Source organism: Peromyscus californicus, unplaced genomic scaffold (assembly GCF_007827085.1).
Source record: "Peromyscus californicus insignis strain IS unplaced genomic scaffold, ASM782708v3 Scaffold_8__1_contigs__length_139910024, whole genome shotgun sequence".
In the NCBI taxonomy this organism is placed as follows: Eukaryota; Metazoa; Chordata; class Mammalia; order Rodentia; family Cricetidae; genus Peromyscus; species Peromyscus californicus.
Genome location: NW_026294606.1, coordinates 133,140,677 through 133,154,839, shown reverse-complemented (window position 1 = coordinate 133,154,839; position 14,163 = coordinate 133,140,677). Strand labels below are relative to the sequence as shown.

Sequence of the window (14,163 nt, the reverse complement as noted above, 5' to 3'; positions counted from 1 at the left end):
AAGAAAGGAGGTGTCCATGTAAACACACATGGCTTAGCTTCACATCAGTCAAAGGCAGGTAGGAAGGATGTATAAACCTTGCTTACGTTTTGCAAAAAGTCCCCAAGACGAGATTTTTTTTTTAAAATCTACCTGGTGGTAAAATCTGAAACCACTGTAGGTTGGCCAGGTTTCCTGCAAATGCTTCAAGCTGTCGAGACTGTTGGTCAGGGTAGAGTCCTCACGTTTGTCCTGGGTCAGTGAGGCTGTGGTTCAACTTGGTGTTCTTGAAAGCTAATTAAATAATTTCTGACAGCTGGTGGATACAGACCCCAGGATGCACGAGGAGAGGGCTTACCTCTTGTCTAGTGACATCGTTCTGTTCCTGGTGACATTTATTAGAATAGGCAGTCCATGGCAGCACCAAGAGCTCCCTGGCCATTTTCTTTTTTTTTCTTTTTTTTTCTTTTTTTTTTTTTTTTTTGGTTTTTCGAGACAGGGTTTCTCTGTGTAGCTTTGCGCCTTTCCTGGAACTCGCTTTGGAGACCAGGCTGGCCTCGAACTCACAGAGATCCGCCTGGCTCTGCCTCCCGAGTGCTGGGATTAAAGGCGTGCGCCACCACCGCCCGGCGCCTGGCCATTTTCTGAAGGAGCCTCACAACACAGACTGTCATCAGAGCTACGGATAGGACAGTTACCACAGCCACAGTTGGAGGGCTTGATTAAAGTCAAACAGGAATTGCCAACTAGGGAAAGAGGTAGAACCAACTATTTCTGTGCACCTAACGTGAGTGTGTGTTTGGGTGTGTGGTATGCACTCGTACTCACTGAGGCCTAGTTACAAACAGGTAGCACCCAAACTGAACTCACTCGTTCTGTTTGATCAGTGTTTAATAGTTCTGTGGGTGCGTCTAGATGCTTTTGACTTTCCTAATAAGATAGAGAGAAACTGGGTGTTTCTGCCGAAAGGATGGAAGTGGACTGAGCTTAACCCAAGGCATGTGTTTCATTCTGTCTCCTCACAGAAAAAGTGAGCAAAGAACACAATCACACGAAGGAAAACACCATCCGGACGACCACCAGGTAGGTGACTGCTGTGCACTGTCACCCTGTACCCTAGCATTTATTAGACATCTACAAGGAAAGGGCCAGCTTGCTGGGGAGTTTTCCATATGGCATTGCTTTTCATTCCTTGCAGTAATTTTATGAAGTAGATGTTCTTACCACCTTTGCAAGACTTTTTGTTTTGTTTTGTTTTGTTTTGTTTTATGAGACCGAGTTTCTCTGTGTAATTTTGGTGGCTGTCCTGGATTTCGCTCTGTAGACCAGGCTGGCCTCAACCTCACAGAGATCCACCTGGCTCTGCCTCCTGAGTGCTGGGATTAAAGGCGTGCACCACCACCGCCCAGCCAAGAGTTTATTTTCTTACTCTTTGGTGCTTGGACCTAAATCCAAGGCCTTCCGTGGTGAGTGATGTGTTGTGCTGCTGAGCTTCGTCTCCAGCAGTCAGAAATGTCTAAACTTAAATGTCTGAGTTTAAATGGGAGGCCTGGTGGGAGGCTGGGTCTGGGACTCGGGGTCCGAGGTTCCCGACGGTGGCTCTGCTCCACGCTGGGACTGCAGCTCTGAGCTCACTGCTGCCCCTCTGTTGTTAACTGGACGCAAGGGAGAGGATTTTAAAGCAGACGGAAGACAGTGCTTTTCAAAAGCTGCAAGAGGGTGAGTGGGCTGGCTCAGCGGCTAGAGGATGGCCGCCGAGCCCGGCCCGGAGTCCGTCCCTGGAACCTACATGGTAGGAGAGATTGACTCTTCTGACCCCTGACCTCCACATGCGTGCTGTGACATGCCCACCCCATAAACAAATAGTCAAATAAATATTTTCGTTAAGTTGAGAAGCTGGACACCATGTTGTACCGTGTGGTCTGGGAGCGAAGGCAGGAGGATTGCTTCAGCCTAAGAGTTTAGGCAGCTTAGACAACATAATGAGACCAAGTCTTTAAAATGAAAATGGATCTGAATGACACTGTAGTCGAGAACATTCCCCATTTGGCAAAGGTTGGTGAGTGGTCAGCAGTATGGGCTGCCCACCATCCTGCCATCAGGAGGAATGGAGGAACGTCAGTATGGGTGCTCACACAGAGAGAGCCTTGGAGGACCCCTCAGTAAAAAGTGAGGTGGGTAAGGGGCAACAAGCGGATCTACAGAGAGGGGCTTCCCTGTGCAGGACCACCTCCACCCTTAACTTGCCTCTGACTTACCCAAGACAGGAGCCGTATGGGAAGCCAGGGTGAGGTGAGTTTATGGGATGGAGAACCAGGAAATTGGTCCCGTCAGGAGTTTGCTTTCCTGGGCAAGCCGAGTTGTGTTCTGACTCGTCAGCTGACTGGATTTATATTTGGAATTCCTTGGGTGTGTGTATCTCTGTGTGTGTGTGTGTGTGTGTGTGTGTGTGTGTATCTGTGTGTTGATGTGGGTTTACATGCGTGCATGTGAGTGGAGGCCACAGAGCAGCCTTGCAGTAGCTCTTCAAGTGCTCATTCACGTTGTTGTTGAGACAGGGTCTCTCACTGGCTCAGATCTCAGCAAGGAGGCTAGACTGGCTGTCCTGTGGGCCCCAGGGACCCACCTGGTTTTTGTTTTTGTTTTTTTTTTAACTTGGGTTCTGGAGGATTGAACTCAGGTCCTCAATGGAAGTATTTTACCAGCTCAGCTATCTCCCAAGCCCTGTGCTTTCAGTTCTTGAAACAAATGATAAATGCATGAATTTCTTTTAGGCATGCTGTAAATTGACCTCATTGCACCATAAGGTGTGGACAGAATCCTCTTGGATTTTAACCTGAGATTTTCTTTTCTGCTCAGCTCAGTAGAATTCAGAATATTGGATATCAAAGAGAAATGAACACGAAGTCAGCTTGCCTCATGGGCTACGTAGTACTAGGAAAAGAACACCTCTGTCCTAGACCAGAAGACTTGACAGCCCTGGTCTCTGAGTGGACAGGGATGGACAGCTGTCTTCTGAAAATGGCCCCTAGATTGTCTTGGGAAATGAGTCTGGGTGGGAAGCCTATTTTATCTGTGACCTTGGGTGCCCCAGCAGGACATTTGAGTTTATGTAAATGCTAGCTTGCTGCCTCCATGGCATCCGATGTCTGTAATCTTGTCTGCTGTGTCCCAGAGTCCTAACTTCTGATGGAATTGCCTTGATCCATAGTCACCGAAGCACAACGACCTAGTGACAGATGTTCATTGCACTTTGCTTCTGGGATTCTTGACCGTCATAGCTCGGGCCCCTAGAGTGGAGTGTGAGTAGGAGCTCTCTTGAGGTGCTTTAGTGAGGAACTGCTTTGGGATGGGAGGGGCTGGAGGAGGGGAGTCTGTGGAGGTTGGAGCTTTGGTTGTAGCCTCCTTCAGCTCAGTCCCCTCGGGAGCCCTGGAGTAGGAAGTGCACCACAGAGTCCAGGGTGCCTCCAGTGTGGGCGCCAGCTCCTTGTGCCCCAAAAGCTGTTTCCTAGTGGAGCTCCCACTGGGAGTGGTTGTCACTAATTGTGCAGAAGGGAGGAGCCAGGCAGGCCCCTAGCAGCATTCCCAGGGAGTATATGCTAAATACTTCATTACAGAAAGGTGTGTGAGACCGTGTTATTTTACGCTTTTCACGTGTTCTGGAAGAGGGAAGAAGGCTGAAATATGCCTCTAGTCTAAATTGTTTTGGCTGGAACTGAAGCATAATTATAGTTAAAGGAGATTTTTTATTTTTAAGCATTCAGCAAAAATGAATCAGTCATAATTTCTTCTCTTTCTGAGAGATTATTATAAGGAAGAAAAATTCAACTCAGATCTGCCTCAAGCAAAGGAAAAGTTGCTTCCTGGGAACTCTGACCAGACACAGTTTGGAAGGCAAGATTAGACCCCATGGTTTATAATTCCACAAAATCCTGGGTGTGTTTTTATTTATTCTTGTTGACACCTTGGCCAAATCCACAAATTGAATTCTTTTTTACCCCTTACCTCGTGGCTTGAAGTGGAGTCAAGCTGCTGCAGCAGCGGATCGTCTCCCACCAAGGACAGTGGAAGATGGTAGCTCACTGAATCTCCCTGCCTAGTTCCTGACTGCTTTCAAAGGACCTTATTTTGTATACACAAGGTCAGGATGGGGGCCGTATTTTAGGGTATGATTTGTAACATCCTTCAAATAGACTTACATCAACTCTTCATTTTCATGTCTGCGTTTTTAAGTTTGCAGTGGGATATTTGTTTAGTTACTTTGTAAAGTCAGGCTCTCACCATGTAGCTTGGTTTGACCCAGAACTTTCAGCCATCCTGCCTTAGTCTCCCAAGTGCTGGGATTACAGGGGTACAGCACCCCACTTGGCCCAGTATCCCATTTCTAGTGTTTATTTCCCAGAAGAAGCTAACTGTTCAGAACAGTGGCTCACCACTGGCCTCTAGAACTTACTATGTAGTTTAATTATGAAGGAAGCCCTGGAGGCTGGCCTGCCCATACAGAACAGAGACACAGCTTTTCCCTGCCTCTTTGATATTGATGGATGTCCAAGTTCCTCCACTTGGGGTGTCTCCTGCTCCAGAAGTTTGGGTAGTTACAGGCCATGAAAGGCAAAAAGACAATCTGAAGGAAGTTGCCGGCCGCCTCCCTATCCTACATAAGGCCGTGGCTTCCTTACATTTGTCTATCACTGTTGATTTCTATGTTCATCACATCCACAGGGCCTGTGGAAAAGCAGAGCAGTCCCCAGTGAAACACACCATGGCTCCCCATTCCCACCGGCTCTGCTGGGAGGCCAGGGCCAGCTCCCGTGCCTGACACCAGATGCCCTTCAGGTTTTCCATCCTTCCAGCCACAACTCTGCCCCTTGCTCTTATACCAGAGGCTATAAAGCATCAGATGTGGAGAGCAGAAATGACAAGAGACAGTACTTCTCAGCAGTTTTTAAAAGGAGGCTTAGAGGAAGCTAAATCCTGAGACTAACCACTAGCATGTTTCTGGGCTCATTGGTCTGTTTTTATACCTCTGTAATGGAGAATTTCAAAGACACGCAGGGGCGGAGAGAGATGCCAGTCACTATTTAGACTGTTATCAGTTCCTAACCTGTGTTATTTCATCTGTTTCTTTCCTTGGCACCTCTTTCTGTAGATTACTTTGAAGCAAATTCTAGGCTTCAGAATGCATGTGTATTGTGCACGTGTGTGTACATGTGTGCATACATGTGTGTGGGCTTGATCACCTGTGCATATACAGCATCATTTTTTTCTATTGCTCTCCACCTTAAGCTTTTGAGACAGTGTTTCTGACTAGTCTGGAGCTCATCAATTAATCTATCCAGTTAATTACCCAGCAAGTCCCTCAGAGTCACCTGTCCCGTGCCTGGCACCAGCACCAGATACTGTTCCTGGCTTTTGTTTGTTTGTTCTATAAAGATGAGGTTGTATAGCTCCAGCTGTCCTGGAAGTCACCATGGAGACCAGGCCTTGAACTCACAGAGATCGGCCTGCCTCTGCCTCTGGAGTGCTGGGATTAAAGCGTGTGCCACTGTGCCTTTACTAACTGCTTGGCTTACTGCTCCAGGTTTTACGTGGGTCCTGGGGACACACATGCCTCGTGCAGCAAGCACCTTACCCACTGAGCATTCTCCCAGCCGCCCACAGACTTGATTTTAAGGACTGATTTGATTGCTTTTGTTTTCTTTGCTGTGGTGCTGCTGTTGGAGCCCGCAGCCTCAGACAAGCTGAACCAGCACTCTGCCATGAGCCACATCCCCAGCGAGGAGTGGCTTGGGAATGCCCTTTTTTATTTTAAAATCCTAAGACCTTAGAATCAGCAGTATAAAGTAGAGCCATCTTCCCAAAAGTAAAGGCGAAAAATAACCCACCAAAGTGTACCAGATAGCCAGGCAGAAAAATCAATTACTTAGCAGCTGGAGTGATTGCATCACGTGATTCTGCCTTTACCCTGTCCCTCTGCCCTTGTCTGGGTCCTTATAAGGGCACCTGCGCTGGATACAGCCTGTAAATTCTCAATCCGCCATTCTTTCACACGTTCAACCGTAAGAGTCTAGAAAACTCAAGTGTAAAGAGGCCTGGAGGTATCCTTTGAGAGCGTGTCCTGGGTGTGCCTAATGCCATCACAGCTGAGGAAGAGAGTCCTTGCTAGACTCTGAGAGAGCAGAAGGACCGACTGTGGATGAGTCCAATAAAACCCTAATGTTTTTCTTAATTTCCTTTTCCAGCACAGGCCTAGTTTCTACAGGGAGCAGATACGCAGCCATCATGGTCATTTGATAGAAAACACATGAGGCATGATACTATAACCAGACTCCTAAGTTTAGCAATAAAAAGGAGGCCTGAATCTTCCTCTATGGCCCATCACTCAGTCAGGTGCTGAATAAGATGGAAGTGGGGGAATGGACTCCTAGAGTAAGCATCAGATGGCTCCTGGCAGGTGAAGTGGACGTGTTCGATGTTGGGTAACACCTTGGACTTTGACTCGTGGCTGCCAAGAACCCTCTCTTATCATTTATTCCCTATTCCCGTTAATAATCCAGTGTCCATAAAGGGGAGGTCAGATTGCAGGCCTAAAAGACAGGACTGCACACACCCGGCTCACTGTATCCCAAAAGAGCCACAGGTTTGCATGAATCATCCTTTTATCCATCACTGTACAAGAAGTGGAAAAATCAGAGAAAGAAAGACTTGTATTGTACAGTGCAGACCAACATTTAATTTACCCAATTTTCCAAATCTGAAATGCAGGCTATTTTTCTATGATTTAGATAATGGCAGAAAACATTGTTTACTACAAAGACATATTCACTTGATAGTGTCCAATATAGAATTTTCCTGCGTGGTAGCTTGGATGCATGCCCTTAAATATTTATGATTCAGTAATAGAAATTGCACAGATTGGTAAAAAGCGTCATGTGCTGCCTCTGTTCATGCAATTTTCCCTTCTCATTTCTCTGGCAAACCTAAGAGAATAATGGTGTTATTACTTTAAAAGTGAAAAATTACTTGGGGAACCCTGAGTAAGACAGAAGCAATTAAGAAAAGAAACAGGAAACAGCAAATGGAGTTGGTGGCTGTGGGTTTCTCTCTATTGTGTTTACTGTCCGTACTTGGTGACTTTAAAATTGAGTTCATAGAGAAAACATCAGTGCATTGAATATTGCATCACTATTAATTTCATGGAGCCCCATTCAATTAAGAGACTATAATTTATTTTTATTTTTTAGTGAAATCAAGGTTGTCTAGGGGTCACATGGTTATCTCCATGAATTTTTAAGATACTCTTTTTCTGTATGCTGCCACCGTTTAGAACATTGTCCCAAGAAATGTTTAGATTTCTGGTGTTTCTGATGCTGTCCCCTCTAAACCTGATGCTTTTGTGCCGTGCACAGCCGCCTTGGCACACACACTGGCTTGAGAGTCTTTTCACTGGAAATACATCATCAGCTTATTTTTAAATTTTCATTTTTCAAAGAAATTGAAAGTGATTCTTGAAAATAGTTTATTACAGACACGTGAACCTCTTAAAATACTTTGTACATTATTGCCAGTTGGGTCTGCGCATGCCAGTGACCTGGCTCTATCCTCAGTGGCAAGGTAGAGATAAGGCCCTCCTGGAGCTGCCCAGGCCGCGGCTCTCGAGAGGCAGGTTTAGAGTTCCTGTCAGGTCTGAAGAGGCTGCTGATGTCTTTTCTTCATTCTCCATGCTCTGCCGAGTTCTTCCAACTGTCTGGCTCTGGTCTTTTGTCTAACTCTGGAGTGTCTGGGATGAAGGTAACTGTTGAAGACTCACTCGGTGAGGGGATAGCCAGGGTCTGTGACAGGCGCAGCAGCCGGTGGCAACAGAACCAAAGGCAGGTGTAGATTGGGTGTCGACCCCAGCCCTGCTCTTAGCTGGAGTTTTCTCTGAACTTCTCCAAAGCTGTTACTAGATGTCCAGCAAAAAGGCAGAAGTTGACCTTTCACAGTGGCACAGCTCTCGAGTGACCGCAGGCCACAGGGGCATCTGTGTTGCGTGGATGTGGTCCGTGGCTTGGACATGACCTTGCACCATTGCAGGGAAGACAGAGCCCCCCTCGTGGCTTTCCACAGGAAGCCCCTTGTCTTAGTTTCTGTGTGAAGTCACATTCTCCCTGGAGACCTGGTTGTCTAGGAGCTGACATTTCACGCATCTGGGTGTGCTGGGCTCCCTTCGTTGGTCTGCGGGTGACTTGGGTTGCCCTGATCTGGCCTCTTCGCTTCAGTGGCCCTGACAAGGCCTGCATTGTGCTCCCTGTCCTGGGAAGTTCCTTGGCCCCTGGTGGATGAACACTGAGGCCCAGCCACCAGAACCTGGGCCCTGAACCTTGGTATTAGGTTCTGTGTATTGGCCCACCCTTAGGAAGACCAGAAATAGATGCCACTGTACATTTCAGAGAAAACAGGAGCCATCCGAGCACGCATGCGCGTGCGTGCGTGTGTCAGTCTGTCTGTCCCAGCAGTTTTTCTCCCACCATGGTTTTGTTTGGTTTTGTCCAGCAGCCTCCTTCCTTGCAGTCTCTAGACTTGGGAAACCCTGGCAGAAGGTTACAGTGTTGCCAGGTGGTTTCTGTTTCTGACTGTGTTTTTGTTTTTTCACAACTGTAATTCCACACTCATAAAAAGTAAAGGATCGAAGTCCAATGGCATGGTCTTTGTGGGAGGTTTTCAGGATAACTGACTTTCGGAGTACATAGAATACACACTTAAATAATCACCATCAGTGATAGTCCTCCTACCAAGAGAGCGCATTGCCAAGTTGGCAGTGGGTGTATTTGTGAAATTTATTTTTATGTTCTCAAATTACCAAAACCCAGATCCTACCGTACATACAGTTCATAATCTCAGTTCACCTAGGGCTATGTTATACAACGTTTTTGAGTTAATCAGTGTAACTCAGTATTTTTCTTTAAGATTTGTCTGGTATCATTCAGCATTTCTATACGTCATAATTTACTTAACCAGCCCTGTTACTGGATCCAGAAGACCACTCTTCCCCACCTGTAACTAATGTTGGAACCCGTGCTTATATAAATGGACTCAGGCACTGGGCTGGGGAGGCAACCAGCAGGAAACTTGCCTGTCATGCCTGCATGAGGACCTAAGTGTGGCTCCCCAGCGTCCTCCCAACAGCCATGCACATCTGCAACCCTCCTGTAGGGGAGACCGTGCATCCCTGGGGCTCACTGCCCACTGAGACTCAAGTGTGGGTTCAGTGGGATAGCCTGCCCCAAAATAATAAATAAGGTGGAGGTCAGTGGAGGAAGAGTCTGAGAGTCAGCTCCTGGCCTTCACATGCCTGTACACATGCACAAAGACAAGAAGAAAGCACTCACATTCTCCAGGCCTCTGCTATAAATTGTTAAACTGCCTTGCAAAGATTTCATCTACCAGTCTACCAGGAACTGCCAAGGAGAGGGAGGCAGACAAGCAGGCCAAAATTATTTGAGACCTGACAAGCCCTATACTTTCAATTTGAATTTTAAAATGGTTTATTTATTTATTTATTTATTTATTTATTTGTGTGTGTGTGTGTGTGTGTGTGTGTGTGTGTGTGTGTGTGTGTGTGTGTAGCTACCTGTGAGGGCATTGGATCATCTGGAGCTAGAGTTATAGACAGTTGTGAGTTGCCTGACGTTGGTGCTGGGAACCGAACTCAGGCCCCTGGAAGAGTGGTATACCCTTTTAACCCTGGAGCCAGCTCTCTGGCTCCTAAAGAATTTTTTAAACCAGTGATTATATTTGCTATATTAGAGTTAAGACATTTTAATCTGTTGACTCCTGGTCTTAGAGGTTCTGTCTGTGATAGGCAGTGTATTCATTTCTTCATGCCCTTCTTTTGTTGTCATTTAAGTGTATTATTCTGTTCCGTGGTTAACCTGGGTCGTATTGTTTGGTTGTTGCTGTTGACTATGATGATGATGAATTTCAAAACAAAGCATAAAGAATAAAGTAGTGGTCACCAAGTCCCTACCTCAGCTGAAGACTCGGGCTCCATCCTTTTTTGGCATTCTGCTGCTTGTGTGTGTTACGACACAGGTGTCATGCACATTAGAGAAATGTTCTACCACAGAGGCGTGCCACAGAGGTGTACCATAACAGAACTGTACCCTCAGCAAGTCCCCTAAACTTTAAATTCCATCCCAGATGCATCATTTTTGGTCCCCCACCCCCTTTTTTTTAAGTTTTATTACGAGAGAGAGAGAGAGAGACTGACTGACTGTGTGTGGGAATGTTCACACCACAGGGCATGCATGTGGAAGCCAAAGGACAACTTTCAGGAGTCAGTTCTCATCTTATACCATGTGGGTCCCGAGGACTGAACTCAGGTCCTCAGGCCTGGCGTCAGGTGTCTGTGTTCCCCACAGCCCCACTCCCTGATTCTGTGAGCATATGTCTCTTTAAAAAAAAAAAAAAAGATCCTCCCACCATGCCATTCCACACCTTATAAAAGGAGCGCTGTTAGTTCTTCATTGTGGAGAAGCATCTGTTGTCAGATGGCCCATCAGGTAGCCTCCTCACCACCTCCAGGAGCATGAGCAGAAGCTCGAGTGTCCGTGGGCCTGGCTCCTGTCAGCCTGCAGCCCTGCTTTGGAGCCCCCCAGCTGCAGCACCAGCCTGGTTTTAAGGCTCATGTCCAGATGGCCTTTGCCAGTGTACGGAGATTAACTCACATTTTGACCTCTTCAGTCTCTCTTTTTGAAAATGTATCCACCATGGTGGCTCATCAGACTCCCAGACCCTGCTCTGAGGTCACAGGGTCTCTGTTTATTATGTGTCTTTTAGGTTTGAATAAAGAATTTTCAGTCCCTGAGAGTCAGGGTGGGAACTCAGGGTACTGTCTTGGATGTTTTCCTGCCTAATTGCCCTTGGCTGCCATCAGGGGCTAGTGACGTACAGGTGAGATCTCAGGAGGAGGGCCCTCCTTTCCCAGGTCCTGAGAAGGACAGCGCTCCTCCTCCGTTATGCCAGTGTTCTTTCTCGGGTTTACTGTTACTTTTTTCACATTCCATCACTTATAAATATGTTACAAGACAAACACACACATGACATGTATATGTGCACACATATATTTATATATGCTAATCATCTCTTATTCCAAATGGTTACAAATAAATTAATCAAAGAATGTGATGTTTAAGGATAATTAAATAGCCAACAAAATAAGCACTCCCTAAGAAAGAAGAAAACTGGAGTAATCCTGAAAATGAAGGTGAGGACTGGTGATGATTGCAGTCAGTCCGTAGAGGGCTTACCTAGCCTGCATGAAACCCCGGTCTAGCCCCACGATCCCCCAGCTGGGCATGATGGAGCTGGGCTGCAGGCCTGCACTCCTGACCTGGAGGCAGGAGGATGAGCAGGTCATGGGCACCTGTGATCACACAGTAAGTTCCCGGCAGCCTGGGATCTGTGAGACCCTGCCCTGAGAAATTTTAATCAGTGGTGGGGTGTTCAGTTGAAGATGAAATACAAACTATTTAGTCCTAACTCAGAAATCTGAAATGTTTCAAAACTCAAAGTTTTGTGCACCAACATAGCATCACCTATGGAAATTTCCACATCTGTCTCCATGTGATAAGTCACCATCAAAACACAGGTGCGCTAAAATTATTGTGTGGGATTGCCTTTCCATGTAGGATATGTAGGACCCAAATGGATTTCCTGTTTAGATCTGGGCTCTGTCCCCGAGGTACCTCTCTGTTTCTATGAAGATGCTCCACAGCACACCCGTCTCAGGCATTCCAGGAAGCTCAGCCTGCGGTGTTATTTGACTCTTTTTTTTTTTGTAATGGAAAAGCACACAGGTGTGCCAGTGGTTTTGTTCTTGACTTTGAGCAGATTCTCGTGCAGCTCTTCTAGCATCACAGAGTGTTTCTCTTGTCCTTAGATTCCTTGAGGAGAGATGTAATGAATCCAGCCCTCTCCCTGGTCCTCATCTTCGAATAAGCTCCTCCTCCAACTAGGATGTATTTGAGAAGCTTTCAGAAGGAATCCGTCCTGTTCTTTAGCAAAGCCTGTGGTCTGCCACTCTAGCAAGCCATAACTTTGTCTGGACTTTGCTGGTCTGCTCACATTTCCTCCAGCCTCCTCATCCAAACAGGAGCTTCCATAAGGTCCTTCCTGTAGCCGCTTGCCTTTTGTCACAGCCACATCCTCTGTGGCCAGAACGTCCTTGAACTCGTACGACACACACCCTTGGGGTAACTCTGTCACCTGTCTCTTGTGGCTTTTGGAAGCATGGAAGATTGTTTTCTCAACTACAGCTTCCTGATCACTTCAGAACGAACTCAAATCCTTTTAGACATATTTTCTACCCAGAACTTGAGGAGAGAAAATTCGCATACATAGATGAGTAGATAATTAGGAAACTTTTATCTTGAAAATGTACTTTTTTTCATTCACTATAGAAAGCTACCTATGTGCAGCAGGAGTCAGAGTGATCTGCCTTTTGGGTCTGATATGGTTCTCAGGAGGAACTCGTTAGAGTGGTCCCTCTCTCTGCTCAGCCGTTCTGTTTCTGTGCAATTCCTGGCTCAGAGCTGTGAGGTCATCTCCTCCTTTTGAGGAGCAACAGTAGTTGCTCCCTTTAAAAGGTTTGTTTCTTTTTTATTTATTTATTTATTTATTCACTGCATTGTGCGTGCATGCATGTGTGTGCTCATGCACAGATGTCCACAGAGGCCAGAGAGGATGTCAGAGACCCAGGAGCTGCAGTTACGAACAACTATGAGCTGCCTGGTGTGGGTTCTGGAACCAAACCCCAGGAAGAGTGGGCAGCGCTCTAACCACTGCCCTATCCTTCCAGCCCACCTGGCTACTTTGAAAACATTGTCATTACTCCAGGTGAAGTTATTGACTTTCCTCTTCTCTCTCTCTCTCTCTCTCTCTCTCTCTCTCTCTCTCTCTCTCTCTCTCTCTCTCTCTCTCTCTCTCCCCCTCTCCCCCTCTCCCCCTCTCCCCCTCTCCCCCATCCCTCTGTGTGTGTGTGTGCACTTGTGGGTATATGTGCATGTGCTTGAGCATATGTGTGGAGCTCACTAATTTGGTGAGGCTCACTGGCCAGCAAACTCCAGTGCTCCACCTGCCTCTGCCTCCCCAGTGCTAAGATTTCACTCTGTACAGTCACTGGGAATCTGAACTGAGATGCGCGTGCTTGCACAGGCCGCCGTCTCCCAGCCCTCAGGCTTCTCTTCCGTCTGTATCCACCTTCCTTCCTTCCTTCCTTGTCTGGCTCTGTCCTTGCAGTCCAGTGGGAACTCCCGCAGTGCTGGTGCAGGAAGTGAGGCCTTGAGCCCTTGAACTTCCTGCTCTGTGTGAAGACAGGTCCTGTTGGCCCCTGGATGTTAAAGGTGGAAATATCTGTGCCACAGCCCAGCACTTAGTGAACGCATCACTGTTTAGAGCTATGATCTTTCATGGACTGCTTTATTATTTATTGCGAATCTTTCTTTTTGCAGCCCTGTGCTGTGGACCCTGTAGCCTGTGCTGTATGGGACCTGGCGTTGGCCACTCTGGATAGCAGGACGAGCCCTTCTTATCTTAGCTCGTAGATTTGCTACAGGGAAAACATGGTCATGCACATCAAAGCCTGTTTCACTTTTATCCAGAAAAGAAACTCAAATAGATAAAAGTTTAGAAGGTGTCTTTCCTAAGCAACAAAACAGAAAAAGAAACAGGTGATTTGGGTCTATTGGAAGTTGACCCAACTCCTACATGTGGGTGCTGACTGTTCCTGGACTGTTTAGATGAACTGACCAGGTCGCCTGCCTCCATCCGAGGCCAGAGGGAACACACTGCAGTGGACTGTGATGCTGTTAAGTGAAAACAACTGATGACCCCTGCCCCACTGGGTATTAGCTACTACCACCTGCCACCTTCCCATCAGCACAACCAAAATACAATCTTCTCTTTCTTGTTTTTTATTTTATTCTCCCATTTATCTATCTATCTGTCTGTCTGTCTGTCTATCTATCTATCTATCTATCTATCTATCTATCTATCTATCTCTCTAGCTAGCTAGCTAGCTATTTATTAATTTTTTCTTCCTTAAACTTCCCCTTTCTGGGGGTCGGGGAGGACGGGATCTAATGTTGCCCCAGCTGGCCTTGAACTCATGAGGTAGCTAAGGGCGATCTCAATCTCCTTCCT

At 46.7% G+C, this 14,163-nt stretch overlaps 1 protein-coding gene across 13 annotated transcripts in view; it reads left to right on the top strand.

Annotated features, from left to right (window-relative positions):
• The window catches only part of Znf827 (zinc finger protein 827), a 179,695-nt gene that overhangs the window by 94,076 nt on the left and 71,456 nt on the right, over positions 1–14,163 (top strand). For all 13 annotated transcript variants that reach the window (XM_052728181.1, XM_052728180.1, XM_052728184.1 and 10 more), the window contains one exon: positions 1,005–1,062. In XM_052728181.1, the coding sequence (XP_052584141.1) occupies positions 1,005–1,062 (58 nt within the window). The remainder of the gene's footprint in view (positions 1–1,004; positions 1,063–14,163) is intronic.